A 25799-nucleotide genomic window follows, 5' to 3' on the forward strand; every position below is an offset into this window, starting at 1 on the left:
ATTACACTTACAAAACTCTAAAGGTGTGCAGGTGTATTGTAGGCAGTGTGGAGGCAGGACATTAGTCCGAGTTCTTTTTTTACTGTTGCTCTCAGTAGAGTCCAAAACAATGTCCATAGAACTAATGAGAGCAGTTAGGTCCACCCATGAACAATAACAAAACACTAAAGTAACAAAGTGCAGAATGATTACAAAAGCCAGAGAACAGACCCACAGAGTGTTTAACACCCAGGTAGTATCTTCAACAATCAACAATGCAAGATGAAGACACAGAGGGTGCATCCAAGTTGCATACTACACACTAACACTGTACGTTAATACGGTATGTATTAATCTTAATAATGAGAGTTTGGGTTAGTACACCAAATATTAACATACTAATCTGTTTCACACCAACAGGAAATGATTAAGGACAATAGCGTCCACTGAAAGCATACTTAAAAACTAACCGGCTGTAAGTATGCATTGTGGATTTTTAAAACATACTCGAGTTTACTTTGTACTACATACTCCACTAACATTCTACATATTAAGAAACCAGCATTAGTAAGTAGTGTGCAACTGGGATGCACCCACAGCAAACACAGGTATATACCTCCAAACTCCACCTGAGACAACTGGGCAGGATAAGGAAAGGGCATGGCTACAAAGTAGGCACAGGTGGGAACACTAAAGAATGGGCGGGGCTAGGGAGAATATAAACTAATACCCCAGCAAATGGGGTATGAAAACAAAAGGGACAGAGACTAAAACAAGGGATGGGCCTGGGCTAAACATGACAGTTGATTTACTGGTAATTCTGGATCACAATTTAAATGGCTATATTTGCAGTGAAGACATTGCGACCGATGGGTCCTCTTATGACCACTGTATAGAAACTGGTAAGTTACACACAAAACGGATAAGTGAAATTCCCATTAACACCTGAGCAAAAAACAATCGGGGTAAGGAAGCTGACGTTGCTCTGTTCACAACCATAATCAAAAGTCCATCTGTCACAGGAGCAAATTCACACTGAAAACGGAAATGACTTGCTGCAAAGGCTACAGGGTTTGATAAGACACGCTAAGCTGCTGCAGTGATTGCTGGGCTGCTGGTCACCAGACTGCCCGACTGGGCTGTGCATTCACGGCTCTGACTGCATGGCTGCTGTTTAGGATTATCTGTTAATAATGAAACGCTGGATTAATCGCCACTTTCTGGACTGTCATAAAGCATGAGCTTTACACACTCAATACACACGCCCCTTGTCTCAGAACAGGAGTGCTGATATAGGACCAGTGAGGGTACTGAACTGAACTGAATTCAATCCCTATTGAGCAGTTAACCTCTGGACGTCAGCAGTAAACAGAGCAACAATAGTGTACAGGGTTTATAAGATGAATGTGCAGGCTGGCTTTGGGAAGCTTGATCACAGCTGGTGTGTGTGTGTGAGTGGAGGGGGTTGTTCCCCATTTATACACCATCTGACATTTCTGTGAAGTTCAAAGACTTCTCTTTGGACAAAAGCAGTAACCTACTGTAGGTTAGCTTGTAGAGAGAGGCAGTATGAGAGTCCGATATGAGGAGGTTAAATGTACAGCCTAAACAAAAAGGGTTCTATACAGTCCTGAAAAATGTTTTCAGTGCTATCTAGAACCATAGTAGTACATATTCTACACTTTGGGTCAAACGAGTTATTAATGACCCTGATTTATGACCCTGAGTGACAGGTCAGTTTAATTGACAGGACACACTTCCAGTCCCCCTGCTCCTCAACGATTTATGGCACCGATGTCGCACAGTTTGGGTCAGTCAAACACAAAGCATTTAAATATGTTAATGTATATTGTATATTGTATATTGTATGTATATTCTTCAAAAACAAGTTGAAGACATTAAAACATTTCATAAACAAGAAGTTAATGATTCTAAAATAGTTAAAGAAATGACTTGTGCAAGAAACAAGTTGCGCATTGGAACCTGGAAAAAAACAGGAACATCAGCTTGAGTTCTGGAAAAGAACTGGAAAATTCTTGACTGGTCAAGTCATTCACTTACGTTTGCCCTTTATATGCTGGAGAACGAGTTGCAGATTTCGAGTACTGAGCAAAGTTCATTTACTGTATGTTCCCCGGCTATGTTACAGACATTGTGGTGCCGTGATAAGTGTGTGTGGGAGGGGGGTTAGGCACAAAAAGTGATGTAATTCCTACATGGTAATACTGAAATATGAAAAAAAATTACTGTTAAATATCTGAGAATGTGAACTATAGCTTCTTAAGCTGCATTGGATTAGGCACTCTTATAACCTAAGAATACAGTCAGTTTGTTGCTTTGTGTAATTACAAAAACAATATTTTTCAATATAGTCAGTTTCTGCAGAGGAAAGTTTTAAAATGATGCCTTTCCCTCTACCATTATTGAGAGCACTCTATATAATCACTGTCCAATAAAAAGATGTATCTCCGAAATGGGGATTTTAGTGGAGAAGGCACAGAAGTAAGTACATTTCAAGTAATTTAGTAAAGTGTTTCTATTGGTCCTTTCATTCAGAATTATTTACACAGATTACAAAGCAGCTACAAGCTTCAATCACCGGGGAAAACTAAAAATGAACACAAATTGGAGATACATGGTTTTTATTGGACAGCAGCTGTCTCCTTGTAAAGTAGGGCAGTCCTATTGATTTTGTTAAACTGAAGACATTTGTGTTTGAGATTAGAAGATGAATGAGATGAGACAGTAGATCAGAATTTCAGCTTTTATGTTCTGATATTTACGTCTAGATGTTGAACAGCTTGAACATGGCATCTTTGATGGCAGACCACCCAATTTTAAGGTAGGCAACAGAACTGGAAGAGATTGTTTGCATGCCCTGGGCTTGCAATACACGCATCAAGCTGGCGACACAATGGCACCACGTAACTGCTGCACTGTTCTTTTCTGATGTGTTCTCAGGCTGTTACCACAATGTCTTTCAGCTGCTGTTTGTTTGTGGGATGTCTCTCTTCAGTCTTCTCTTTTTGAAGTGCTTGCTCCGTTGGGTAAAGGTCTGTTTATTGACTTGATGAGTCTTAACCCTTCCACTTTTTCTCCATGATGAAGTCCTTTGTTGTGTGTGTTTGGCTCACAGTCTTGCTGCATGAAGTACCTTAAACCTAAAAAAAATTATTTTTATAAAAAAGAAAATACAATATTTTACAGGGTAGCAGCCTGAATCTATATATTTTCCCATCGATTTTTAGTTTTCTACACCATTTGACCCCGACAGCAGCTTTTTACATTGTGTGTCCATTTCCTGATGAATGGATTCATTGAAATGGTCCCAAATGGCGAGGAATACAGTGTCTTCATCATTTACTGATTTGGAAAGTTCTGAACATTTTTGCTTCTCTTGTAAAGTTACCATTTCACAAATATTCTTTAACATGTATGTATTTATTATTCATCCTGATATTGTATTTTTGGCACTGAAAACAGTTCTCTTATACCTTATACTCTTTGGCTGCAAAGTTGCTCATAGACACACGTGTGTCTGTAGTCTGTTCTCTATTTGATCTATCTGCAATGCAAACTCACTCAACTGACAAACTCACTCATACAGAAGGCAATGTTAACATGGCTGGTTCAGTGGATCTCTTTGAAATGAAAGATGGAACACTTATGACTCCTGTGATATATCAAATAGCTGTGACAGCAACTTCCATTGAGCAGGAACCAGACAGACTCTTTGTGAGGCACAGAACACAATCAACACTCTTCAGAAAATATTGCAAAACATAATTATTTGGAGTCACCATTGAAGAACCACTTCTGCCTTCCCAAAGAATGTTTCTGTGCATGGTTGGACCTTTGTAAATGCAATATGTGAATGAAGGCCTGAAATCAGTCGTAGAAATCACTTTTACTTCTAAAAACCTTTTCTTAAAGCTTCTTCAAAGCACCTTAAGAGCTTTTTCCACAGTTTTAAATTGAATAACCTCCAAAAGTTCCTCAAGGATCCTATACTTTTAACACTGTAGAGAAACATTATTGAGGACACTCTATATAATCACTGTCCAATAAAAAGATATATCTCCGAAATGGGGATTTTAGTGGAGAAGGCACAAATGTGAACTTTGAATTGAAGTCAGTTCATTCCAAGTAATTTAGTAACGTGTTTCTATTGGTCCATTCATTCAGAATTATTTACACAGATTACAAAGCAGCTACAAGCTTCAAACACCGGGGGAAACTAAAAATGTTTTGAAGACACTGTAGTTATGATCTTGTGAGCTAGTCAAAAGTATATAGCTAGATTTCTCCTGGACATCCCCTGCCAGAGTAGGGTTCTGTTTAATTCCATCACCGAAACTGTGCCCTATTTACTATATAGTGATTCCACAATTGTTGAGGTGTCCGAAACGTATAGCCAATTTTACTGTGCACTGTAGCAATCCCACAATGCACCAAAATATATAGAGCATATTTGAGGTACACTAAAAGCACGTACTGGAATATCCATAATCCATCACAGTGTTTGTTTTTTGCAGCTTCTTTGAGAATGAGTTCAGACGACGTTCAGATCAGTTATGCGATGCAATCTGCTGTCGCACAGCAATGAGCTCACTCGCATGCCAATGTGTCTCATTCTGTTGTGTATAATAGTGCTGTTTAAAGTGATCTGGATTTTTACATGTAGGATATAGTGAATAGAGTGTAGTTTCAGACACAGCTCTGGTCATTAAGCACTGGTTTCCAAACCCTGTGTTGGAGGATTACTAATTTTCCACACAAGGGGAGGATAAGAACAGGTAAAATGAGCACAGTGGCATATATAAAAACACCACTTATTGTGTTCATTTTATATGTAATATTACAATACATATTAGTATATTTATGAGTAAATAAACACTGACTACCCAGATGAGCAACTTTTTAATTCAGATTTTCCCAGATCTACATCTTCTGCACAACACTCTGTAGCTGAAATATGAAGAGTAAAAAGGGTATGGACCTTTGGACTGTACAGCTTCTAGACACTAGAAGGCCAGCTGTCCCATTTTTGAAGGTACTTCAGAAAATATAGAAGCCATAAAGAAAAGGGAGGAAAAGGTGGTGGAGGGTGAAGGTTTTGAAAGTCTCTACTTTCAGAAAGCAGAAAGTATAGAAAGGAATTTATAGGAAGAAGGTGAACTTTTAGACATGGTCTTTGTCCCAAATGTCAGATTGAACGGCTCCTTTCTGTGGCTACCGAGCCTCAGTGTCTTTGTAATTGAGTTCACTCATTAGAGCTGAACTGGAATGCTCTATTTCTGCCAATCCCACTTTTGTTACCGTGGCCACTGTCACACTTGTCCGGTATGTGCGCTCTGGAAGGGGTGGAGCTTCTGGGCAGCTTATAAGGCAGTTGTTCAGCTTGATGACCGGAAGGGTCAATGTAACTATGGCCCTGCTATCTGGGGGAGGAGACGCCCTGTCCAGGTCAAAGTTAACCTGGCTGGAGTTGGACGAGTCGGAGGAGGGGGAAGAGCACTTTAGAGTCGGAATGGCCATCTGTTCTTGCAAGCAATGGATATTGAGCTCTGACAGTGTCAATGCATCCCTGTTGATGCATGCTTCCGTCTGCAGGCATGTCGCTGAGTTGGTGTCCATATGTCTTTCCGACTGAGCCGAGGAAGAAATATCTTGGCTTTCTGCATTCTGCCTGCGGTCCCGTTCCCGGTCCCAGTCCCGGTCCCTGTTCTCGTAGAGGAGTGTGTTGGCACAGATGAAGATAAACAAGCCCACTCCCATGATAATAGGACCAACCAGTTTGAGTTTCTCAGCAGGTGTTCGGCCAGTTGGGGCATGGTGCGACACCGGTCGCCGAGTGCGATTAGGCCAGTAGCCGCCCACGGCCACACCTATTCCTACAAGAAGTAGCACACCAGCAAACAGCACACAGGCTCCGGGAGCTGAGCGTAGACGCAGCCCACCAATCATAGGCCCTGGATTCTCCTCAGGGATTGAAGTGTCTAACTCCAGGCCAGACACGCCTTTTACCGTGGACTCGTCCACCCCAGACATTCTGCTGGTGAGAAAGAGGACAAAAGAAGGCTATCTTCAGAATGTGTGAGTTTGCCAAAAAAATATTTATTCAAAAATATACAAAAGGCGAAAAACTTTCACATCACCCAGGTTTAAAACAGAGCTGTCAGATTCAGGTCCGTAAAGTAAAAATCCTCACCAGCATTTGTTTGGAACAGCCTGGAAAGTTGTAGTTAGCTCAAACTAGCAGAGATGTCTAGAAGTTGGAACAAGTCCCGGTGAGGCCTGAACTTGCCACCTTTGCAAGGCAGTGCACTCACATTATCTGCCAAAAATATACGATCATTTCTCTAGATAAAAAGCACCTCTAGTAATATGCACTCTAATAATTTTTTAGCTTATTTTTAAGCTTGTGTGATTCTACACAGTTTTCCACAGTGCAGTTTGGTTAGGTACTGTGAGGCAGAGCCACTAGGTTACTGTCTATGTCATAGTAACAGTGTAGCCAATGGGTAAGTTTCAGTGTTAATTAAGAGCACCTGAAGAAATCAGAATAGTTAACAGCACCTGAGGAAGCTTTTGAAGGGATTTGAACAGAGTTGTCACAGATCAGAAAGAAAATATCCATAAAATATAGTATATATATATATATATATATATAAGTATAGTAGTATAAATATATAAGTTTTACTACTTTCTATCACATGCAATCAATCAATGTCTGAGGCTTCGACCTTCATCATAACCTAATGTTAGCTTGCTATTAAGTTATAGTGTTTTCACTCTTATTCAATGGTCAGTGGTAATTGTGGCTTTTTTAAACGATTTTTATTTCTATGTTTTCTGCTCAATAATTCTACTGTATTTTGCTAACCTAGCTAGCTAGTTAACCACACCAACCTGTTTAGACTAGTCCTAATATCACTACTTTTTTTAATAAAATATTGGAAAAGATGTTTGACTGTACATAGAGTATAACAAAACCAAGGCAAACAGCTTAACAGGAATTATAGGACAAAGTAACCACATCATTGGTTAAACTAAGCACTAGGGTTGTGGGATTTGTCCAAATTGGGTTGTTTTAGTGTACCATTTTTGAGAGTGATACAGTAATTAGCACATTGCTGATGGATCTGTGTGTAACACTGCGTTACCCCTAACACCGCCATGTGGGGGGCTGTGCTTTAGCCTGGCTAGCTGTCACTGTGAGTTGTGTATGCTTTAAAATAGAGCGTGATTATAATATAGAGGTGAATTTAGCGACCTACACGCACAACTCAGTATACAGAAACACAAGAAAGTTGTTTAGCCGTCTGGCACAAACACAGCCCTGAGTGTGAAAGAGGCATCTGTCACGGATGATGTTGCTTCAGTGAACATGAGAAAATGATCAAAACCACACAGTACACAGACCTGTTTAACTACATAAAGAAGGTTCATTTTACCCTGCATTAGTGTGTACCCACCCTCCCTCACTCCAGAGAGGGGCCTCCTACTCTAGTCAATCAATATGTTACATTTCAAACTCTAGTGGACAGTTGCTAAGAATTAGGGCAGCCCAATAAGCCTAATGAATGTCCCATCAGTTGGCCTGAAGTGGTCACTGACTCTCTTGGTGGAGATCTACCATGGCGCAGAGTTTAGCTCAAACACTAACATGAGGCCTTATCTAAACACAAGCCAGGCAGGGAAAAGAGGACAAGAAAAACAAATTTAATCTGAGAATTCCAGAACAATAAACACAGGCCAGATCTGGAAATGCCTTTGCTTTGTTAGGAGACCAAAACCAGAGTAGAGGAACCTTTTTTTAGACCTCCAGTTCTTTTGCAGTGGTCTGTCCACTGTGTTTAGAAAAATCCTGTAGATTAGATTTAAATGAGATTTGTCTTAATGATAGTCTGCTGAGATCTATTAGGTTGGTGTGGTTCAGGCTCAGCGTGTGCATAAGGCTGCGTATAAAGAAGCTGGAGACAACCATTCACTATTTCTGTCTGAACATGACTTTGCACACAGATTAAAATACTAGTCCTGGACAAAACCTCCATCCCCAGCAATCCTTGCTTGCACAACTAAGACTTTTTATGATGGATTAAGGATTTTGCGCCGGATCAAAGAGGCATCTTTCCCTCTTTATATTAATATGGATTTTTGAGCCATGTTTGCATACCCTCCCCCTTCTCTCTTTGTGCAAAATATATATAATATCCTATATACTGTGTGTCCAAATGTTTGTGGACACCCCTTCTAATGTATGCATTCAGATACCTTAAGTTGCGCCTATTGCTGAAACAGATCCAAATGCACACATAAACACACACACACAGCTTGCCTAGTCCCTGTAGAGAAGTATTGCCAATAGAATTGGACTCTCTGGAGCAGATGAACATGAACCTTTTGGCACCTTGCATTATGGCTGGCATGGGCTAGATGCAAATTCTCTGGACTGATGGTGCTCCATCCAGTATATTTGGAATTGGATGAGGGTTTGGAAATGAGGTGGAGATGGAACTGACCTTTCTAACGCTCTTGTCATTGAATGCAACTAAATTCGCTCCAAAATAAAAATCCAATAACCAAACAAAAATGACTAAGTGGATTACTTTACTGGATCAAGGACCCCCCCTTAATTCCAGTTCCACTGGGCAGACTGCAAATCTGAATTCTGCCTTAAATTAACATAGTGGACACATTTCATGCATGTAAAGAATAATTTGACGTAGAACACGTTCAGACAGCAGTCAGAGATCCCTCTGTATAAGATAGTCTGCAAAATAAACAAGTATGACTGTAAAATCCCTACCTTCAGAGACTGAATGCCTTTAATTCTTAGCTTCCTCACTCAGTCCAGTCCATGTAATGCCAGGCCGCACAGCACAGGAGAGCTCCATTAGGTCAGTCTGAGCTAGCTCACACTCACAGTTCGGGGTTTTAGCACTGTGGATGGGCTTTCATCGTTCTTCCCTTCTAACTGACAAGAGCGACAGATGTGCATGCAGGGAGTGAGTATAACCCCAGTGACGTAGAAAAGAGAGAGGGAGAGAAGGGGAGGGAGGGAGAGAGGGAGTGAGTGAGAGAGAGAGAGAGAGACTGGGTAAGGGTCATGGGAAGATTTGTGCAGGCCTGCTTGGTCCCACGGTGGGCATGCTGACCTATTCTTAGAGTCGCCTGGGATTCAGGCTTATTTTACACACCAGCTCTTTATGGACACTGTTTATTATTCATTCTCGAGACGTCAAACTAATCTTTATTCCTCGAGCATGGAACGTGCTTTTCAAATTTCAAATCATACCATTCAAATCTCAGCTGAGACTTGGTGAAATGTCCTTAGCTTCGAGGTCACTGAGAATGAAATTTCATTAGAAAATGGCTTTTTGAGGTTTAATTTTGTTCTGTTTGGTCTTATATGTGACTAGATCAGTACTGGAGATCAGTTTGAAAGAAGGGGCATAAGTGACATTCTCTATAATCTTATTATAGTTTTTAACAAATTAAGACAAAGCTTTGGGTTTACTTCATAAAAATGTAGCAAATGCTTTTTATAGGCAGCTAGGAACCGTTCTGCTCTTGTCCTTGTGCAATATTCTTGATTTGTCTTGCATGCACATTAATTGATGAAGATTAAGGTGCAGTTTCCTTCTGACTCTTTCATGTAGGTCATGTTTGTGCAAGCAATGCAGCACAGAAGAACAGTGAACGTTCAGTCCTACGGCTGAACCTTCCATCAGGTCCTTTGCTATCCTGGTCCTAAAGGGTTTTTTCTCAGTTCTGAGTTTTCTTGGTGTCCCAGACCTCACCCTGACTTCCACGTAACTGGCATTTCTTAAAGCAGCATTATGCAGGAACTGGTATAAACTGGTCTTGCTCCCTATGGTTAGGAAGTGTAATATTTGTTTTGAGCCACCACTAAAGGACAATTATTTATTTTGTATCATGTATAATGAATCATGTGGACGAGGCGGTAGAGTAATATTACAGGATTTTACACAAATCTGATTCAGTTTTTGACGGCTTCACCAAAGTACCATACTGTAATTAGCAGCGGGCCGAGCCCAGAGTCGCAACAAGAGCGACACTATTCGACATTACAAGTCAGTAAAGCATCACAATGATTATGAAGCTGTTGTTTTAAGGTAAACATACAGTTTTAGACAGTAGAAATTGTGAGGTGGAAGCATTTCAAACCATTTTACAGACTTCCACTGTTTTTCAGACATGAGTTCATTTTCTGATCCTTTACAAATTAATCAACAAAACCTTTCTTAACAAATCGTTAATCGGCATATCAAGTTATTGCCCACATCTGTGCACAATACAAAGTTCACTGGGTATACAACTGCAAATGAACACTTGCACGTTTACTTTCTTTTAAACAAATATATAACACAAAAAAAAACAAAGCAGACGCTGACTGAATTACCCCAGACTGTAAATCAGAGCTTCATTTTATTCCATCAGACTCTTGACATAGTTTACATTAGGTCTGTTAATTTTCAATTAAATCTTTACACAAGAATTGTTCTGTACACTCACACATTTGATCAGGTCCTCTGGGGATCAAAATACACATATCTGTAGATCATTCTTAGGACATGGAGGAATTCACTGTACAGCAATTTACAGTTTTTTTTCAATGCATTTCACAAAGCACAATATTCATACTAGTACACACCAACTGAGACATTCATTGAAAGATTTCCCCAAACCAAGAGATTCCCGACGCAAAAGAGAGGAAAAAAAAGCAGCGCACTCTCTCTCGCTTCTTCTCTCATACTTTTACAGAAGCGCTCGCTCTCGCACTAACACATACATGCACACACACACACACACTCAGACTCACATCACACCATAATGGTCTTTTATATACCCATTCAGACCCTTTTGGGATGTGTGGTCATTTACAAAGATGTGGTTTTTGCATCTTTCTAAAAATTACTTTGTACATTTCAAGTAAAAAGGTCCACCAATGTGGAATTTGTTTACTCTTCCAACACCACTTAAGCGGAAATTTAATAAAATCATAAATACGATTAATAACCAACTGACATTTTGGTACCTCAGACCATGCACTCTCCAGTCCAATAAAGTTCATAACAATCAATCAATTTATCAAATAAGAGGAAATAAATTAAGGTAAAGCAGAGCAATGAGAAGCAAGTTTGGAGCAAAAAATATGGATAAAGGTCTGTCTGTGCAGCAGCATGGTCCTCCCACTTCGAAAAAGTTTGATTGCTTAGTCTTACCATAGGACCATCAGTGTAAACCAGCGTTTCAAGAAATAATCTGCTGAAACCAGTCTGTTTGCTGGATCACCTTTCAGTCAGAGGGTAGCCTCAATGATTGGCCACTACTTGCCATTATTATTACTGTATTGTTTAGACAAAGGCAGGACAAGATGCAGAGAAAATGCTTTGACACCAGTCTTATTGGGTTGTAATTGTGCATGGCTCTGTTGAGACTGGTTGCTGGGGGCGGGGCTACTCCTCATCTGCACTCTTCAGCATAAGAATGCAGTTGTAGATTTTAAGGGCGGGGCCCAGCTTTATACTTAAAATTTTGACAATGTCCGACTGGGTGAGAAGGAGGAAGGCCTCACCATCAATTTGCTACAAGAAAGGCAGAGGAAGAAAGAAGAGGGAAAAAAAAAAAAAGAGTATTAAAGACATTAAATTACACTAAGTGTGCTCTATTTACAAAACTGCAGCTGGTTTCTACACATTCTGACAAGTGAAACAGTAGATTTTACCTAGGATGTAATAACATGACGTACTATTGTATTATACCAAGACCATTATGTCAGTTTGTGTCCAGCGTGTTATACTGGGGCAAGTGGTGAGCTCCGATGATGGAGCTACCTAGAACTTCTAGTTCTCTGAAAGCGATATTACCCAATTAATATTTCGCACGTAGAATTGCTATCAGTCTGCAAACTACAGAAAGAACACATTTGTTTCCAGTGTAGATGGATTGTATTTATTTAGTGTAGATTTTCAAATCTTTGCAAAAGCCCACAATTAATTTTTTTTTTACATTTTTTAATCTATGGCATTTTGTCTGATTCTCTTACTTGGAATAACTGACACTTAATTCACTTAATGGGCGAACCATTACACTCCTACTAATCAGATTTTTCATTTTTTTTATTTTACCTCATTCCTGAAGATGGCAGCATGTTCTCTGCAGCCTGGTAACTTCCGTACAAAAGTTGCAACCTGACAAAATGCAGCACAAAATAAATACATTATCACTATGTTCCATTTGTGCACAAAATGACCTGAATACACCAGTCTGCAAGCCTTGCTTGGTTTTTTGTGTTTTTACCTCTTCTGTGCTCCACTTGGCCACTGTCTTGGCATTGAGGCCTAAGGCTTCAGGAAGAAGTTTGCCATGCTTCTCCCAACAGTGCTGAAACTTGGGCGGTTCCCATCCGCAGAACACAGAGTCATGCAAGAACTGCTGCAGAGAGTCTACAAAACACAGACCATTTAGAGGCCAAGGACATGCTGAATTTTATTTGTTACAATATCTTAGGTAGGTATATCACATAAATCATACCACCATTCAGGGGACTACCTTTCCCATTTCCTTCTTGCTTCACCTGATGGGGTTTTACACATTTAGCTGCTGTGGCAGTCCTACAACAGATTGAGAAAAACAGAAATGAATTAAAGACCACATACAGTGTGAAACAACTCACTTCCCACACACAGTTCTGAGTACATGATCAAATCACACTCCTTTTGCTATAACTATGATTTATGGGCACCCCACCTTGCTGGCAGTGAGTTGTCTGTGCTTTCTGCAGGTTCCAGACTGTTACCGGTGGGTGTGTGAGCTGGTGTTTGATTAAGTGATTCGGTGCGGCGATTTCTTGGAGGTCCACTAAGAGTGACCGGTCTCTCTCCACTCAGCCTGTCTGGTACAAGCCCTTCTTTATTGAGATTCAGTTCCGAGTATGGACAGCTTACTGCCCTGAGAGAGAGAGAGGCAGACCAAGTCTTTTACTGTTGCACTGTTTTGTTTGATGCAAGTAAAAATGTGAGTGATGCATGTTAGAGATATTAACAAGTGACCAAATAATAATTCATCTGGATATAGATTAAGTTTAGATTTAGCTTAGTGCCATTACAAGTTTTAAGACATTTTAGAGTTACTATAAAATATAGTTCTACTAGATAAACACATGAGGGCACCATTTACCACTTAGCACTGGATAAGCAATTTACTGACCAAGTTACCCATTTTGATGCAGCAGTGAGGTTTTTAGGAGGAAAAATAAGTGGGTTTAGGATGTAGATGTAGGTTTACCAAGTAGCTGTAGGCCTTTAACATTACAAACACTACATTTTGTATTTCAGCATTAGTAATAATGGTCGCATAATACTAGAAACAGACCATGACTTACAACATACCATATAGTCAACTGTCAGTCAATGCTGAAGGAGGTGTTTGTAAGTGAACAGTTTTAGGTCTGAGCAACCGCCCAAGGTTTCAGCCATACAATTCTTACCTAACCTAAAAGCTTCTCTACCCATTGACAATGATTTCTCAAACTGTGTCCATGTCTTTGAGTGTTTACACTGGTTACTAACGTGTAGTGTGTTCCATAGCGAGGTCCTTTAATGTGTCCTACGCCGTTGCATCCTGGAGTAGGGCAGCCTTGCCCAGGGGGTGGAGGGGGATCACTGGAACCTGACAGAAATATATTAGTAATCAATTATTTTAAAAAGTATAGACGACATGGTCGACAATGACACCAAGTGCAAGCAAGAAGAAGGATATGTATGCAATAATGATAATGTGATGATGCATGTAACTGTGTGCGCAAGTGCATGATACCGTTGGGGTGTTGTAGAGGATGACCAGTCTTTTGGCACCAACCCACAGGATGCAATTCTGTGCTATCAGCATCAACCCAGTAATCATATTCCTCAGTCCAGCCATCAAAATGGACCTACAATAAACAATCAGAGACACATACAGAGTTAATAACTCACTGTCAAGGTTCCACAGTTAAAACAAGTTAACTTGTGATCAGAATAACATGATCAAGTGTAACTTCTGTTTTTTAAATAAAATAAAAAATAATAAACATCAGTGTACAAAACAAACCTATGAAAGTGTTTTTATCTAGACTAACGGAATGCATAAAAAGATTAATCATTCATTACCTAATAATTTCATTATTATCAATAATTATAATGTAAGCTATGCTGCGGACATAAAATACTTGCTTACATATTTGATATTCAATTCACATACACATAATAATAATTGTAAAGCCAACTTGTTTAAATGTGTATAGACAAAATAGGGGTATACCTTTACTCTGAAGTCCTCTGCAGCAGATATTGTGGAAACACGAATAAGCATGGGGTTGCGTTTGTCCACTGTCTCCAACTTCATGCCCACCTGGAATCCATGTGGTGGTCTCTGAAAAATGGGACATATGGAACAGTTTCAGAATAGTGGGCAAAGAAATTAGCATTCAAAAGAAATAATAATAACAACAACAACAACAACAATAATAATAATAATGGACTAGATTTTCTATAAGAATGATCTCTAAGTTGTAAGACATTATTAATGCATGTATCAGTTGTTTTGCAACTCCCATGATTCAGTGATGTCAGCAGTTACCTGTTTAAAGGCTCTAGCAGGCGCTGCCTGGGATCCAGTCTCTTCCAGGTATTTTTCCCATGAAAAACTTTTTGGGTGCTTGTACTCTGGAGCCAACCAAATTACAACCAAACATTACATACACCAGCCCCATAATGCTGTGTGATAGTCTGCTTTACTTACACTTGTGTGTGTAATTACATATACACATACATACATTATATATTCACACACACACACACACACACACACACACACACACACACACACATACACAAACCCACTCACCAGCAGGAGTGGTCAGTGTTAACTCTGCCTCCTCACAGTACCCAACCGGATGAATATATGGACTGCTAGCATCACACCTAGTAAAATTGAAAGATTTACACATAAACATATGTGCAAGTACATATACACACCCCTGTCCATAAACCTACAGACAGGCTTACCAGTAATCATATGTATCATCCCAGTTGTCAAAGTGAATGAGGAGGCGGTTGTCCACGACAGCAGAGATGGTTGCTACGCAGATGAGTGATGGGTTTTTCCTGTCGACAGCTTCTAACTTCATCCCAGCACGGAAGCCTGAAGGGGTGACTGACTGCAAGGTAAAATTACAGACAACATTACTAACATCAAACATATATGTTTCAGCACAAAAATAACCTGAACAGCTGAAAAAGCAGCATAAAACACATGCAGGTGTAAAAGTGTGCATAGTTTAAAAGGGGAGAGTACAGATATCACTTACCGTATTAAGACTTTTAAAGAGATGTTTGGGTGCCAGCTGACCTCTACAATTCTTAACATAAGTATTCCAGTTAAATTCCCCATCTCTGCAACCTACCAGCCAGGAATAAACACACAGACATTATTAGCAACCACATTCCACATTTTTCTAGCAGGTTTTTAAATGTCACCAACAATCTAGTCAAAGTAACTGATTGTGCAAAGGTTTTACCATGACTTAAGTTCAGTAGTTGCAATACACTATATGTCCAAATAGTTGTGGACACCCTTTCTAATGAATGCATTCAGCTATTTTACATTGCACCCAATGCTCACACTGATGTGCAAACTCATACACAGAGCTTGTTTAGTCCCTGTAGAGAAGAGAATAGGTATAAGCGAGTACGATTCTCTGGAGCAGATAAACATGAACCTACTGCCACCATGCCTAATGCCAGCTGTGTGCTAGAGGAGTATAAAGCCCCTTAGCATTGTTCATTCCCCCGGGGCCCAGCATGTTTCCCTAAGCACCTTTTGGTAACAGCAGTTTGAGGCCCATCTTTTCACACCAGCCTGGTGGCTTCACGTCCCAGGAGTCCGCGTTTACCCAGAAGTCATAGCACTCAGGGTAGCCATCGAAATGAAGTCTTATTCTATAACCCTGGACCTGAAAGGAAAAATATACAAGGAAAAATGTAATCATGTCATTCCCCTACTGAGAGTATAAATGTACACAACTGTTAAAAAGTAAAAAATGACTGTTTTCAGTAATGTAAACCAAAAACTTCACTGCAGAAAAATGCATAAAGTGATTCTAATATTTTAGCAAATTCACAAGTTTCATATTTAATAGCAGTCTATAGAACAGTAAAAAATATAAATAAATGAATAGACATTAAGAAATATTCCAAATACCATTAGGAAGCATCCTTAATAATGAGCGGTAAATGAAAATTAACTGTATAACACCAAGAATTATGTTTAAATTAACGCCCAGAATGTCTCATATTTCAATACTGGAGAAGTCCTGAGGCTAAAGGCAATTTCAGACCTGAAAAAAACGGATCATGGTTTGTCTTTCTGTTAAATTGTATAGATTTGGTCCGGGTAGTTTTGGTTTCACACAATTTGCAAATGCACTAAAGAACGCAAGATACGCTTATGTCCCACCATCATCGCCTACGTAGGCTGAAGGCTTGCTATAATTGACAATGATTGTTTGCAGAAGGACATGCGTCTGACGTCAGTGTGTTGTAAATTTAGCGGGTTACCTCTCCCAGATAATAAATGAATTTCTACTTTCTTTCAGTTACTTTCTTGCTAATATTTTTGCATTTACACCAGCAGAACAACCTTCAGACATAGTACTTGAAACACGCTCAAATTCACCAAAGATGCTTGTTGTGCAGCAATTATAACATTGCAGACAGAAAAGGAGATAAAGACGGTAAGCAATTCTGTGAGTTTTGACAACTACATTTAGATTTTCACTGTTTTTCTTCTTCTGTTGTCTGATAGGTGACGATAGCCTGCCTCAACTTCCTGTAATTGGTTCGTAAGTCCAACCATCCAAAAAAGGGTTTTCATAGTGCAAACGATCATGGACCAGACCATGGTTCAGCTGATCTGGACCGAGACCACCTCTTTTCGTCCCATAAAATGTTGTGGTTTGCGGCACCTTTTACTATTGTGGAATGGACCCAACAAGGTAGGTGTAAAAGCACCCTAGAAACCTGACTATATGGTAAACAGAACACTTATATACTTATATAATGTTTACTTCTTAAAATATTGGATAAAACAACCAAAAGCACCAGTAAGTGTCTAGTGTAAACATAAATAAATATATACAACAGCAAATGCTTTGCTAAAAGACTCAGGAGCACTCATGCCGCATATTCTTATAAACATTAAAATCCTCTTAGTGAAGCAACATGCAGTGACCTTTGACCATGCGTTACCTCTGCCACAGTAAGCACGCAGAAGAGGGCAGGATGACAAGGGTCTAGGCCCTCCAGCTTCATTCCAACTTTAAATCCATTCCTGCTCTGCGGAAAAGACTGGTGCTGTAAAACACACAGAGAAACATGATGTCCTCAGAAAGAGGTTCATTATATTTAAATGTGTTACAATAAAAGCTGAAGGTCTTACTTCTTTAAATAGTTTCAAGGGTGCAGCCACTGCTTTCTCCTCCTCTAAATAAGCAGGCCAACTCCAAGCCTTCTTTTTCACTGGAGCTGCCGTTACTATAGCAACAGCAACACACCAGCACATTAGTACAATACCCCTTTCCCCGCAAGTGTCAATAAAAGATGTTCATGACTCAAACTTTACTGAGCTTATTCAGCTAAACAAAACAATTCCATCCAGTGATATCCTCTGTTTTTACTGCATTGAGTGAATGTGCATTTATCCTTTTATACACCTACCCAATCTGGCAATTTTAGCTGCTTTTCTGCCCTTTGAGGTTTTAACCTTCTCCTGAAAAGAAAAGAAAATTTGTTAAGCATAAAATACATTGTGTGTATGAACATTTATGTAAACACGTGAATGCATTTCACCTCCTCTTCTTCTATGTTGTCCTCCTCCTCATCCTCAGACTCCATGAACATCTTCTTCTTCTTCCGCACTCGTTTACCCAAACGCTCACCTTCTCCTGTATCAGCTGGAGTTGACCTGCAAACCCCAAACACACACACATTCTTTAAAAATCTTCACCTTACTGGTGTTTTGATTAAAGAGCTATTGAGAACAACTGGACAATGCAGCACTTTTTAACAGCAGGGCCAATCAGGCTGACAGACTAAGGCCTTAGTGTGTGCACATGTGCTTACCTGCCACTGCAGGGCTGAACACAGGCAGGACTGCAAAATTTTCCCTGGAGAAAAGATGACAGAGGACCAGAGTGTCCACAGGTCTTACATCTGTCCACTTCTGTGCTGGGGCCTTCCTCAGGGCCAGTGCTCACGTTAGAACCAACTGCCTGCGCCTGCTGGCCAGAGGGAGCTGCTGCAGTACCAACAAATGAGAAGAACCTCAGGACACTATTTCTTGTGCTGTCTTAAGAATACAATAATATGTACAATAAGGGCCAGTTTCCCAGACTAGGACCGATGAAAATTCTTCATTTAAATTTTCATTTCTGTTTGAGTTGATCTTGCTTTTGATCCAATTGTCCAGGAAAGTCTTTCTACTAGATTTTTGAACAGTGTTGTGAGGATTTGAAGGATTTAGAAAAGGTGTCCGCAAACATTTGGACATTGTGTAGCTTATGATATAAACTCCTAGAAAACCACTGCAGTAGAAGGGGACATAGGACCAAGGTCACCATGGCCAGTGCCATGCCATGGTTCTAAAAGTAGAGTCTGGGAACCCAAGGGTTCTGTGACATATAGCTAAGAGGTCCAGTTTTTTCCATGTGCAATGCATTTTAATACTTTTTTTGCAAACTATTAAGTTATTAAATGAAAACTAATACACTGCAATTATAGAGATATGTGTCGAAATGTCACTACACTGATTATTCCATAAATTTAGCAGAATTCAACTAAATTTAAAGTACAGTGTAATCATGTCTGGTTTTAGTAAGACATTAGACCAAAATGCTATCCATGTCAGAGTTCTAGCAATGAACAAGGCAATGAAGTTGTCCTACCTGCATATGATAATAATCAGCAAATTATTGTTTAAATGCAAAAGTTATCAATCAAATCATTATAGCAATGTTCCAACATTGCAACTGCCAGAGGTAGCAATACAAGAAATTATTAAGTACTCACCGACAGTATCAACAGGAGCACCTGTGGCTGTCTGATTTGAAGGGTTGGGTGCTTGGGTGGGTTCAGATGGAGGGCTGCTCTTGGAGGGCACAGTCTCAGTCTGTGGGCATGCCGGCTGTTCTTTGTCCTTTGGCTCTGGATCCGTTACAATTTCCAACGTGCCAAATTCTGTCATTCGGAACTTTAACAGAACAGTATACTTTTGTTGCAGATACATGTATGATTTGACTCTATCACTCTACAACTTAAGATCAGAAAAAGCTTCACTGATCCTGAAGACAATTGCATTGTCACAGTACAGCACATACTGCACACATGAAGATTATAAGAAGAACACAAGAAGTTACAGAATAGGTATTAACAACAAAGAGCTATTAACAACAACTTCATAGACCAGCTCCTACATCCTCCCAATAAAACCATAAAACATTTTTTTTAAAACTACAGTTGTCCTAGACAACTAGCATCAAGGCTATTCTGTTACATAAATTAGTCTTTTGCTCATTAGTTTACAACAATAAATAGTAAAGCTGTCCTCTTTTACATCACACAAGTTATGTATGCAATAATCTGTGTCCCAGATGTGTTTAACTGCCTGCTGTCATTAAACTTAACAAAAAACTTAACTTATAAATCTGTACTCATAATTTCAATGTCCGACAGCTAGTGGTCAGCATTTTCCAACCAGACACTAGGATAGCCCCCATTCAATACACATGGCAGTCACTTTATCTTGCTAAAAATAATATGCATATGCATATAAACATCCTTAACACTTGAAACAGAGGTTTTATTGGATTTCTCTGGTCAAAGTTTACATGAGTTGTACAGTCATGTGAAAAAGTTAGGACACCCGTTGTCTGTTTTTTAATATATTTAAACTGAATAAATGTCTGTAAAAAGAAATCAGCCGCTGTCCACTGTCCACTTAATGTACAACTGCCAACATGGCCAGATCAGGTTGTCATAGCCAGTTCAGTCCAACAGCAGAACACAAAATATGTAAAGTCTCCAACAATCCTACAATGTCAAACTACAGCATCTACCATCGGAAGGCGACCACATACACGTTTGATTTTCATGAGAGGTGATTTTCAAGGTAGATTATTTTCAAGGAGAAAACCCTCGACAAATGAACCCAAAGTTTAATTATCTAGACACAGTAAAAGAGGAAATGTTTGGCTTAAACCAGATGGCATTTGAGCACAAGAACCCATATCAACTGTGAAGCATGGAGGTGGAAATATCATGGTTTGGGGCAGCTTTTCTGCAGTACTTTCTCCCAGATAAAGTCACAGACTGGTAGATCAATATAGGAAACATCTAACTGCAGTTATGAAGATACCAGCTATTAAGGTATAACTTTTTCATCACAAGACAAACTTTTCTTTTAAAGACATTTCTTGAGTTTTATGTGTTATGTCTATAATATTATACATTTTATATATATTTATACACGGTTTAAATATATTATAAAATACAGGTTAAGAAAAAAGGTTTTCATTGTGTGTCCTAACTTTTTCACATGATTGTACTTCACAGCTGACCTGGGTTTTTACAGGTCACATATGCATGACACTGTTTTGTGAGCAAGGCCTCTATACACTCTGTGTCTGTCCCGTGAATTAAATGTCAATCAAAAGAATGAAGAATAAACAAAAACTGTGTCTAGTGCCAGTATCTCAGACATGTGTTAAGCTTAGTCCTGGATTAAAATGCAGTCCCAACAGTGAATCAATTTAATTGCAATAACAGTTAATAATATCTCTGTACCCTGATGTCACTTCCAGGCAATGTTGCTATGCCGTCCTTCCAATCAAGAGCAGTCATCATGTCAAAATCCGCTCCTGGGGCAGAGGCATCCTTGGGAGGTGTATCTGTCATCTTTCCCTAAAAGAACAAGGGAGAGCAAGATAAGAAAAAGACATACATAGCCAATACGGACAAAAGTATTGGGACACATCTTCATTCGTTGTTTGTTCTGAAATCAAACGTATTAAAAAAGGTTTTAAAAGAGTTTATCCTGGTTTTGTTGGAGTAACTGTCTCTACTGTCCATGGAAGGTTTTCTATTATTTTTTAATCTGATTGCAGTCAGCAACAAAAGCATTAGTGAGGTCAGTATGTTGGATGGTCACCACCCCACCTCATCCCCAAAGTTTTGGATGGAGCACCATCATTCCAGAGAACACTGTTCCACAGCTCAATACCGAGGGGGGGGCTTTGTATTTCTCTATCCCATATCTGGTTCATGTGCACATCAGCAATGGGTGCAACTTAAAAGTAGTTGAATGCATTCATTAGGCATGTCCACAAACATTTGGGCACACGGGGTGGTTTCCCTTAATCCCAGACAGGGACTAAGCCTAGTCCTGGACTACCTTATCCTTTCAATAGAATGCTCTATATAACCCATGTGTGCCCATGGCGTATTAAGAAACACATCATGAAAGAGCAGAAAAAAACTAATGCATCAGTTACATGAAAATACAGGGGAGAATTTGCCAATGGCCTTTCAATTTAATTAGGAGTGGAATGGGACCTGGGACCGTAAAACCTAACCCCCAACAGGTACCAGGGTGCTGATGTACCATTGTACAGTTGTGTGATAAGGGTGTTTAGTCTTGATATATAATGACACTTGTTTACATCACTATATTTTTCTTAATATTTTGACATTAACAAAATGCCCAGAAGTGGCAGATTTGAAATACTAATTATTACTACATCATACCCCATTACTTCTCATTACTTATACTACCCCATACTTATTACAGTGATTTTTACTCAACATTTGCTGCCCTCCATTCACTTAAACAGGACTAATTACACTCTTTGTAATCAACCATGCAGTTTGTCAGTGTTTATGTTCTGTCAGTATTTATAGCATAGCATTTCACAATAACAAAAGAAATCACAATACGATAAAAAAGTCATATTGCCTTCGTGTATGATTAATATGTGATGCCCCATAAAGTTAGACCATATATCGACTGCCACGTAGCTAGTGATCTATATTTATTAGTGTTTTAAATGATAAGTGGACTCCACTAAAGCACGTGTAAACACGACCCCTTACAGGCCCACTGCTCATCACTCTGCACACACGTAGATAGCTAGTTGTATCTCCTGGCTTCCCAAAGCGGCATGCACCGTACTGGTACCCTCAGTCGGGTCTCAGGCGTGCTCAAGCCCGCACAAGACCCAAAAACTTGCTCGCAATTCCGAGACGAACAGCTGGACCCAGCACTCGGAACATTTTTCTTAGGGGTGCAGCCAGAGAAACGCCCGCAACTGCACTTACGAAAGAGCTGCGCGTGTCTGCGCCGTTCCCCGCGTGGTCGCTGGGGGGCGACTCGTGCAGTCGGTACAGATTGCACCAAGCACTTAAACACGGACAAAAACACGGATTTATAATTGTTTGCGGCGGAATTTGGTCGAGAAACACGGCCGAAAATACACTCCCGCCGTTGCCCTGGTCGCACTCTGGTGGTTCAAAACCGGAGCAAGCGAGTGAAATAAAAGTTAGACGAACAAGTTCAGCTTTCCGTTGTTTTACAAGAATCTTGTGAAATGTGCAGGTTGGGTGATGCTCGCGGACTTGTGGCGGTCCTTCAGTGGGACTGTCACCTATGCTCGCGTTTCCCCGCTGGAAAACTACTCGTTTGGGCGTTTTAACGGCGGTACAGTGCGGACACGGCTGTAATAACGTTCTTTAACCGACCGTTTGTTTTTAAATCAAAACAGCAGCTCGCGCACCGGCAGGGCGGCCGCGTCCAGCAGACGGAGGGACCAAACTCGCCCGAAATCGCCTTGTTTCCCGGTCTAAAGTGTGGGGGGCGATTTTATTCCGACCATAAATAAAGTGTAAATGCCCGAGCGCCCATTATTAGCATTCGGCTGATACAAAATGGCGGAGGATAGCAAAGGGCCGCCGACACGTTTAAACTATGTAAATTCCCGGAGTTGTTCGCTCCAAGTCGCCCGGCACAGCCTTTATTCAGCACAGGGACGTCGAGTGTATAACTTGCTCTGCTGCAACTGAGTGTTTTCCCTTCGGCCGACAAACTGCTCACTTTCCCCTTGTCACGGAATGTCGTTAGCGCCTCGGTTAGCCGCGGCTAGCCCGTGCTGCCTAGTTAAACCCGACTGTGGTCCAATTCAAACGGACAGCCGGCTAGCGAGTGCAACTAGCTTCTGCTAGGAAGGTTAGCCGGCGGACCGCAGTTAAATGCGAAATAGCTAACAGTTTCGTGTCGCGGCTCTCAGCGAGAAAAACACTCGCAAAGACGGTTAAAAGGACTTGTCGTTCACCGACAAACAACAGAGCGGACTCCGGCGTGCCCAATGCAGGGGGAAAACAGCAAAACGCTCGCTTTTAATTTCTTCTCCACAAACTTGTCACTTCTATTTATCTCTATCGCTTTAAACGCCACCGCGAACACTTACGACGGCTGCAAACTGTTAAACAAACGCTTCCCCGCGCACCGGCGCCGTTGTTGGAGCCGTTCGCCGTGCCATTACGACGGTATTTTAAAGAAAAATTGTGCAACTCACCTCGTTTCTCTTTTAACTCTTATTTTGAGCTGGATGGTTCAGCCGCAGCGCGCATGCGCGAGGTGTTCTGCCTCTTGCCAACTTCGGGGCTCGATAAACTTCAACACAATCAATGGACTGGTACCGCGCGGGGGGGGAGAGAGCTTCGCGGAGCAAAACGCGTTATAACCCTCCTTATGTCGCTCATGAGACGACTGCAGCTCGATATCCACCCTAAACTTTGTGTTTGCTCCGGAAAACACGCTACGCCTGTTGTTGTTGTTCAGAGCGGAGTGATGGAGACACATGCGTCCTTCTGAGGAGCCCTGAGAGATGCACTCTGGTCCGCTGTGCTCAGAGTGTCACTCGTCTCCCCCCACCCTTCTCTTTGAGAAAATGTGGAGACGTGTGGTTATACTATGGTCAACGGAAATCTCCCTGGGCCTTTGCTCAGCTACACTGCCTTAAACCGAAAAACGTCGCCAAAAACTGAGAGGTTTTGGTTCACCAAGCCTAAAAAAGTGATTTGAGGAATCCGCCGATTTCAGGTTTCCTGTAACTCGTCACGTGTTTGGATCTTCGCTAGCGCCGAACAAGGCCCTCACTGCGCGACTAACAGACCGCCGCCTTCGTTCAAAGTTTTTTGCATTGCTACATTTAATACATGGCGTTAAACTGAATTTTATGCAATCAGCAAAGGGACGGGCGTAAAAACGCAGGGACGTTTTTTACGGATTTGACAGCTGCAGTCGGTGCATGGCGAAGGTAGAACAGATGTGGCGCCATTGCTCCTCCGCTAGATGGCGACGTGAGCGCACAGATACAGGAGACTCGCATGAGTCGATTCCAAGAGTCGATTGCACAGGTTTCTCGATTACAAAAAATCACGACATAATGAATTGGGATCCGGGGTACAATACAGTAGCTTCTATAATACAGCGGATTGAGTGAACAACAAGGGATCTTATTATTCGTAAGTAGATAATGCACTCGTGATGGTATGAATGTCAATCTTGCTATATTAATGCAATCTCATCTGCGGTCCATCAAAACCAGCACAACACGTCATGCTAACAGCTTCTTCCCCAGAGCTGTAGCGCTCCTCAATCACAGTGGTCACCTCCCACTGTAAACCTCTAAACTACAACTGAACTGTACCAAACCGGACTGAACAGCTATTTGCACTCTGCCTATTTTGCACTATGACTATTTGCACACCTGTACAGATGTCCTTTTCTTTTCTGTAAATATATTTTTCAGCTCTTTATTACCTTTATTACCTTTAGTACTTTTTACTTTTTTAATTTATCCCCTACCCTATTTATTGTTTAGTGTCATTTTCCTTTAGTTTAAGACTGTGTTCTGTGTTTCTTTGTTACTTGTCATACGTGTTGCTCTCACCAAGACAAATTCCTTGTATGGGTAACATACTTGGTGAAATAAAGAGATTCTGATTCATTTAGTGGTCAAACTGTAAAATAATATTAATAATAACATTAATAATAATAATATAGGTTATTATAATAAGTACAATATAAATAAGAATTCAGAGCGCAAGAAATAATAATATTAATAATAACATTAATAATAATAATATAGGTTATTATAATAAGTACAATATAAATAAGAATTCAGAGCGCAAGAAATAATAATATTAATAATAACATTAATAATATGCCAGATTGGATTCAGGCAGCCGCTGTTTGATTCATCTTCCACTGGTTAACCTAAAACAAGTCTAAAAAATAATAAAAAATAATGTTTAATAATGCAAGTCTGGAGCTGGCTAAATCATCTAAGCTGAACAGGGTCTAGCCAAACTGTGCCTGATTTCCATCCTTCAGGTGAATAGACGTTTCAGCACTAGGAACGTGTTTTGATGGTAAGCAATTTTTCTTACACATTTCACCTTTTATTTTGTGTCCTAGTTTGTTCCCAATAAGCTCAGACAGCTTGTGTGTGTTGTGAAAATAACGTATTTTTGTTAGGCGGCGGTGTGGAACCGAGTGCAAAGCTTTGGATTCTCCAAAGGAATCGACTCCCAGACTTTGAAGGGCATCGTTATAACTAGCACATAGGCTTCGGAGCGGTGGTTAACAACCCTACTCCTGTTGTTTAGTCTTCCTGCTGTTTTCCTGATGGGTGATAC

General features: G+C 40.4%; 2 protein-coding genes across 5 annotated transcripts; both read right to left on the bottom strand.

Annotated features, from left to right (window-relative positions):
• Window positions 1–4888: 4888 nt before the first annotated feature.
• LOC140536827 (uncharacterized) lies at window positions 4889–8976 on the bottom strand. Of its 2 annotated transcripts, none has more exons than XM_072658878.1 (2): window positions 8792–8976; window positions 4889–6031 (listed from the first exon to the last, which is right to left on the bottom strand). In XM_072658878.1, exon 2 carries the CDS (start codon window positions 6028–6030, stop codon window positions 5212–5214), a length of 819 nt encoding a protein of 272 aa, XP_072514979.1. In that variant the 5' UTR covers window position 6031; window positions 8792–8976; the 3' UTR covers window positions 4889–5211. The 2 variants fall into 2 exon arrangements, with proteins under 2 accessions (XP_072514979.1, XP_072514969.1); XM_072658868.1 differs by having other exon boundaries at window positions 4889–6034.
• Window positions 8977–10415: 1439 nt separating this feature from the next.
• l3mbtl1b (L3MBTL histone methyl-lysine binding protein 1b) lies at window positions 10416–24063 on the bottom strand. Of its 3 annotated transcripts, none has more exons than XM_072691909.1 (21): window positions 23672–24063; window positions 20889–21005; window positions 19116–19296; window positions 18171–18345; window positions 17898–18012; window positions 17766–17817; window positions 17488–17582; window positions 17298–17402; window positions 15868–16003; window positions 15359–15450; window positions 15057–15208; window positions 14896–14972; window positions 14629–14714; window positions 14311–14421; window positions 13828–13942; window positions 13581–13680; window positions 12760–12960; window positions 12562–12623; window positions 12310–12455; window positions 12138–12200; window positions 10416–11594 (listed from the first exon to the last, which is right to left on the bottom strand). In XM_072691909.1, exons 2-21 carry the CDS (start codon window positions 20997–20999, stop codon window positions 11466–11468), a joined length of 2304 nt encoding a protein of 767 aa, XP_072548010.1. In that variant the 5' UTR covers window positions 21000–21005; window positions 23672–24063; the 3' UTR covers window positions 10416–11465. The 3 variants fall into 3 exon arrangements, with proteins under 3 accessions (XP_072548010.1, XP_072547993.1, XP_072548002.1); XM_072691892.1 differs by having other exon boundaries at window positions 12544–12623; XM_072691901.1 differs by lacking the exon at window positions 23672–24063 and adding an exon at window positions 23564–23622 and having other exon boundaries at window positions 12544–12623.
• Between the last annotated feature and the right edge of the window lie 1736 nt (window positions 24064–25799).

The sequence above is a fragment of the Salminus brasiliensis genome, chromosome 1 (assembly GCF_030463535.1).
Source record: "Salminus brasiliensis chromosome 1, fSalBra1.hap2, whole genome shotgun sequence".
Classification (NCBI taxonomy): domain Eukaryota; kingdom Metazoa; phylum Chordata; class Actinopteri; order Characiformes; family Bryconidae; genus Salminus; species Salminus brasiliensis.

Coding starts and splice junctions, on each gene's coding strand:
- LOC140536827 (XM_072658878.1), bottom strand. CDS start 6,030: ATGTCTGGGGTGGACGAGTCCACGGTAAAAGGCGTGTCTGGCCTGGAG.
- l3mbtl1b (XM_072691892.1), bottom strand. CDS start 20,999: ATGACAGATACACCTCCCAAGGATGCCTCTGCCCCAGGAGCGGATTTT. Junction 15,451..15,867: donor CAAACTGCTGTTACCAAAAG/GTGCTTAGGGAA, acceptor CCTGGCTGGTAG/GTTGCAGAGATGGGGAATTT. Junction 14,973..15,056: donor GATGATACATATGATTACTG/GTAAGCCTGTCT, acceptor CAATTTTACTAG/GTGTGATGCTAGCAGTCCAT.